We start from the raw sequence: 6000 nt of genomic DNA, 5'->3' as shown, positions 1-6000 counted from the left end.
CCCCCCCCCCCAACTATCAGTATTTTATTCTATTCCTAAAAAAATAATGAAATTATCATGCCTTGTTTTTTGTACCCTGGTCTAAAACATCAACTTCACTGATGTTAGAAAACTATGAAAATGCATTTTATTACTAATAAATATTATTTATACTACACAATGGATGTGCACAACTGTAATAATGGCATGTACTAATTTGGGTGTTTCAATATTTAATTTCTTTCTTAAACAGATACAGCAATGGGAAAACAACAGCATTGTTCAATACTACTGATACACATAGAAATATTATAAGAATATGACATGTTTTCTGGATATTGTCCACTATATAAAAGGATTCAAAATAATAACAAGAAAATTAAAGTGACTGTTTTAGAGAAGACTACTTTTTTTCAGTGCACCAGTTTTGGCTGGTATAGGTAAATTTCCTTACAGTACCTTGTATGGGGCTATGTTTTGGATTTGTACCCAAATCAGTGTTGGTAACACAGGGATGTTTTAGCCATTGCTGAGCAGTACTTACACAGCGTCAAGGCCTTTCTGCTTCTCATGCTGCCCTGCCAGTAAGTGTAGGCTGGGGGTGGGCAAGAAGCTGAGAGGGGACACAGCTGGGCCAGCTGACCAAAGGGATATTCCACACCATATGACATCATGCTCAGCAGTAATAGGTTTCAGGGAAGAATGAGGAAGGGGAGGATTATTGGAGTTATGGCATTTGTCTTCCCAAGTAACCGTTGTGCATGATGGCACCCTGCTTTCCTGGAAGTGGCTAAACACCTGCCTGATGATGGGAAGCAGTGAATGAATTTCCTATTTTGCTTTGCTCATGTGCACAGCTTTTGTTTTACCTATTAAACTGTTCCTATCTCAACCCTGGGGTTTTCTCACTTTTACCCTTCCAATTCTCTTCTCCATCCCACAGAGAGGGAGTAAGTAGCTGTGTAGGGCTGAAATGCCTACCAGGGTTAAATCACAACATTCAGTTAATTGTTTTCTGCCTATTATACGTGTTTGAGAACATTATGACATGACCATCTGAAAGTAGTCACAATTGCTTTATAACTCATTTTTCATTCATCATATTCTTGCATAAAACCTTACCGAATGGTGAGCTCCAGTATCTGTGCAAGTCTATCATGAAGCAAGTTTGCCTAAGAAAAATAAATTAAAATTGAATTATTAACTACTAGATATTGAACCAATCTAAAATGAATGTGCCAGGCGGTACTTGGTGAGTGTGTTCCATGTCACCACATGGCAAATCTAGGCAGCAGTTCCTGTCTCGGTTTCTTTTCTCATTGCTGCAAGGATTCTGAGCACCGAAGAAGCACTGAGATTGAGTGAGCCTGTCTTGGAGTACAAGGAATTATATAGCAAATTTTGCTACTGCAGATAGTTCAACAAAGCTGAAATACACTTAGTTATTTGAAATCTATAATGGGGTAACTACTGCTCCAGTTATCCCAGGATGAAATAGGAATGGATAGTGAATCTTAACTTCAAAGACAGCAAAGAAAACATTAAGATTAAGAGTGTATGAGATTTCCACTTCTATTCAAATGGTCTAGGAACAATCAAAAGCACCATTTAAACAACTGGTATGTCCAAATGTTGATATTATGGGAGACAGTAACTGAGGACAAAGAACTGAATTTCTGTAGAAATACCAGCAGCAGTGACAAGATAACATAAATCACCTTTAGCCAGCTCATTCTCATTAATACTTATTATACAGCATTGAAGATATTAGTATATTTTTCAGACTCACTTTGGTTTCACATTGTGCTGCAATTTCTTCAAATGGTGCTTTTTGGAACTTTTCAATCACAAGGCGCCTTTTTTCTTTTTCCTGTTCTTCAAGTCCATTGTTATCTTAAAAAAAAAAAGACAAATGTAATCTTCACCTATCAAGAATAAGTAATATAAACCTTCAAATGTGCACTGCAAAAGAAAACAAGCACTGTATTTGAATTGATGCAACCATATACAAGAGAGCTTTCATCTGTCATGGCTTCTAAATCACAGTGCAGATACAATATTAGGGAGCTGGTTTGCAGACCCCAGTTTTGCCCCTTTCTTGCTATGTGCTTTCATTATGAGTACATCCGGGCTTTTTTTTCTTTATTATCTGGCTCAAGACTGCACTTCTCACTCACTAAACACAACTTCAGCCTCAAGAGAAAAGAAGGGATATTCTCACTCCCAGTATCATGCAGACAGGTGGCCAGAATTTTCTATCAAAATCTGGAAAAGTGCGTTCAACCTCCCTAGGCTGAGTGAACCTACAACCAACTGGAACTTTCCAGCATCTGGTGAATTTAAGTACCTAAGTCATTAGGCAGGTTTGGAAAACTGCCAGATTGAATTATTGTCTTAAATGTCAGTGTCTATTCTTTAAGCTATGTCTAATCCACATTTTGGATGATATTTTGGGGGACTGAACAGCATCAATTAGTAATTATTTATAGTGATATGAAATAAGGAAACAGGATAATTTTGAGTTCTGACAGCTGGGTCATTGGTCAGAAAAAGATTATTTTAAAAAACGGAGTGTTTATGAAGTCCACAATGTGTACCTTACAATCTATATTCTGAATGCACTAAAGACCTGAAAATCTTAATACATAAGAAGTATCTAAGTTGCTTTATAAATAATCACTCAATGGAATTTGAAAATCTCACATAATTTATCGTTTGTCCTATAAGGGCGAATTTAATAGATGGCAGGCACTTCCAGATGCTTTTCATTCAGACTCATTAGCTTCATAAAATGAATTCACTAAAATTATCAAGGTATCATTTCAGAAACACAGAAAAAACAGGTTTTAAATAAATTTATTACCTGAAGAGAAACAAATGTAATATTTTAATTATGTTATTCTGACCACACCTTATTCTCTAGTAATTCCACAGTAATCTAGAACTATGCCGCATAAACATAATTGTAATAAATCTTACCGATTGCTTTCTTCAAAGCTTCAAAGGTGATTTCTTCAGTATTATCAACCTAAACACAAAGAAACAAAACCCCTTCAATCTCACATATAACATATAGGCTTCTATAAATAAGGAATTTTAAATACAGAAGGGCAAAACGGCCACAGAGCTTTTCTGCCTCACAAGTTTCTAATAGCTTTATCTGGAGTTTCTATGACAGGAGACAAATCATTAATTCATGTTTTTAAGCCACTGCAGTTAGTGAGGAAATTCTTATCAAATGAGATCGAAGAAAACTTTCCAAATTCTAGTCAAGATGCGCTATGGCAACAATACTTTGGAAAAGGACTTGAATTTTGAAGAACAATCCTTTGGGTCAGGAATATGCTGTGGTGTTTCTATACTGTTAAGCCTCCATACTGATGCTTAGACAGCTGTTGTGAATCACAGCAACTGGTCCTGAGACTAGCTGAGTTATCAGCAATCTGCTACTAAAATAAGAGATTGTAGAGGAGGATACAGTGAAAAATGGTTATTGCTTTAGGCCAACTTCATACCAGTATGGGCTCCAAATAATTTGGTGCTTATGTTGTAAACACTGGAGCTAGAGTGCTCTTCATAACAAGCTGTGTCTGATGCACCGAGAAAAATTGTTCATTTAGTAATGTGAATATCCATTTGCTGTTGCAGATGTACTGCATTAGGAATTGCTTGGGGCTGCAAAATTACCAAAGATGCATGAATGTTTCTCTGAAGAGCTCCAGCTCATGGATCTTTGTGTTCCAGTTCTTTATAGATCTAGAATTTCTGTATCACTAAGCATATTTACAGTGTAAATGGCAGAACAGTGTTCACCTGAATGTAACATGGTTTCTTGGCTTGGACTGCCTTACTTTAAACCTTCAAAACTACATGTAAACAGGCAGCACTTTTATCTTTAAACACTAATTGTTTAGGATGGTCTAATATGATTTAAGATAAAAGATCTGTAAAGTAGCAAAATGTTTATTTCACCCAATTAAGAGGAGACTGAATTCTTGCAAATTTTTAATTCATTGACTTGACCTACTGTACATGGAAAAGCCAGAAGTAGCTGTTTCCTTTTTACATCAGTTATTTCAGAAGATGGAGCTGTAAATGATACTTTTCTAACACCTTTCACTACATTAGCATTGTATTCTCTACCTCTGAGTATATAAAGGATTAATAAATAAGCATCAAAACACCCTTTATGTCAAATATTTGTGGTTACAGCTAGAGATTAACAGCATGCAGGTTTTAAAATAATCACCTTTTATATGATTCATATTTGGTAAATATTACTTGTTTATGGAAGCCTTACAGATTTCTAATTAATATCCACAGTAGTTGCTGATATTAGCCAGCATTATACTTGGATTTGGTTATTAATATCACAGAAGCACTAGCAGCTTTTACAAGTGCTTTCATCTTAAAAATGAAGATAACTATGGAATAAACCATCTTCCTGAACAGAATTCACTAACACATGTACCACAACAAGAAACTTTGATTGAGCTGACAAAAAAATTGTGTTTGTATGGTATACAACAATAGGTTTTTTAAGGATAAAGAGTCAGTGTAGAAGTGATACCACACATCATTAATTCTAAAACTTACATTAAGTAGTTTATCCTCTCAATCAGTCTTATGCTCCTTTTTTTTTTTTTTTTTTTTTTTTTCCAGTTTAATTCTGCTGACAGTTATGTATTATGCTACACTTACTAATCTACATAGCAAGAGAACCAGATTTAATATCCTTGTGGACTTCTTTCTTTTTTAACTCCTCCTGAGTTACATCTACTGTATTACCTTACATTGCAGGTAGCCAAAACCATGTACATTGAGGGAACAAGATTTAGCAAAAATTACAGAACACCATTACTGAGGGAACAGGCCACCCAGGGAAGTGAAAGAGTCACTTAAAAAACATGTAGACATGGCACTTGGGGACATGGTTTAGCTTTGGGGAGTTGGCAGTGTTAGGTTAATGGCTGGGCTCCATGATTTTAAGGGTCTTTTCCAACCTAAATAATGACATGATTAACCTATCACAAGAGCATAATACTGGAGCCTCACCATGACCTAAATGTTCATTCTGGTCTATCTACCAGTTTTCCAGTTGTTCATGATATAGGTATCAAGATGCAGTCAGCAAACTGGAAAATATTGGTCATCCTTTTGCATTGTAAACAAACACTGTCAAGCAACAAAAGGAGGAAAGCTTTGTTTCATTTGTTTCTGATTAATAAAAGTCTTGTTTTTAAGTGAGCTAAACAGTAATTCATCATCTAAAACACAGTACCACATTAAACTGAGAACCCATACAAAGATTTTGTTTTATCTACAACTGCTATAGTCTCTTCAAAAAATGTCTATATATCAATGTTTAACATAACATCAGCATCATCATTTGAGATCTGAAATGGAAACTTCTCCCCATTAATACTACTTTCAAAAGAGATGTTCAATCACATATAATCACATATAATACATGATTTTAAAAAGGATACTAATGCCAAACACACCCATTCTTATTAGGAGCATTTACTTTCTTTAGAAAGCTAAAGATTATCACAATCTGGTTTATTTTTCAAATGCTGCTTTTTTTTTTCTTTTTTTTTTTTTTCTTTCTCCTAAACTTTTATCTAGTTTATCTGTATCCTTGACAAGGCACAATAGCAAGAAATGAACACAAAATATCTGAGTTATCATCAGGAGAAAGCAGTAAGAAATAATGATTATGCAAAACATAAATCACTCCTGTCAATGTTCTAAAATGAAGCTTGCTCCTTTGTAATAGGTTAATACTGCATTTTTAACTACATCCAGCTTGCCTCTTTCCACACATTCTGTTTCATGTCCCTAGCTGGTTTGTGCTTGAAGATGCTAAAGGTAGGATTTATTTGCAGGTACAAGCACCTCAATTTCAACAGCTAATCTCCATTGCAACCAGCAGAAATCTGGTTAATAAAAAAAATCAGCAGAACCTTGGAAAAGATTCAGTAGAAATAGAAATTTATTTTAAGAAATACTTCACATGAA

General features: G+C 35.1%; 1 protein-coding gene and 1 long non-coding RNA gene across 11 annotated transcripts in view; both read right to left on the bottom strand.

Moving 5' to 3' along the window:
• Positions 1 to 6000, bottom strand: part of LOC113476391 — a 795003-nt gene that overhangs the window by 315373 nt on the left and 473630 nt on the right. The window lies entirely within an intron of this gene.
• EFR3A (EFR3 homolog A) overlaps positions 1 to 6000 on the bottom strand; it is a 95441-nt gene that overhangs the window by 4300 nt on the left and 85141 nt on the right. For all 10 annotated transcript variants that reach the window (XM_026841904.1, XM_026841901.1, XM_026841902.1 and 7 more), the window contains 3 exons: positions 2959 to 3007; positions 1769 to 1872; positions 1102 to 1151 (listed from right to left, as the gene is read on the bottom strand). In XM_026841904.1, coding sequence (XP_026697705.1) covers positions 1102 to 1151; positions 1769 to 1872; positions 2959 to 3007 — 203 coding nt within the window. The remainder of the gene's footprint in view (positions 1 to 1101; positions 1152 to 1768; positions 1873 to 2958; positions 3008 to 6000) is intronic.

The sequence above is a fragment of the Athene cunicularia genome, assembly GCF_003259725.1.
Source record: "Athene cunicularia isolate RWA chromosome 2 unlocalized genomic scaffold, athCun1 chr2_part1, whole genome shotgun sequence".
NCBI classification, from domain to species: domain Eukaryota; kingdom Metazoa; phylum Chordata; class Aves; order Strigiformes; family Strigidae; genus Athene; species Athene cunicularia.
This window is presented reverse-complemented; position numbering and strand designations above follow the sequence as displayed.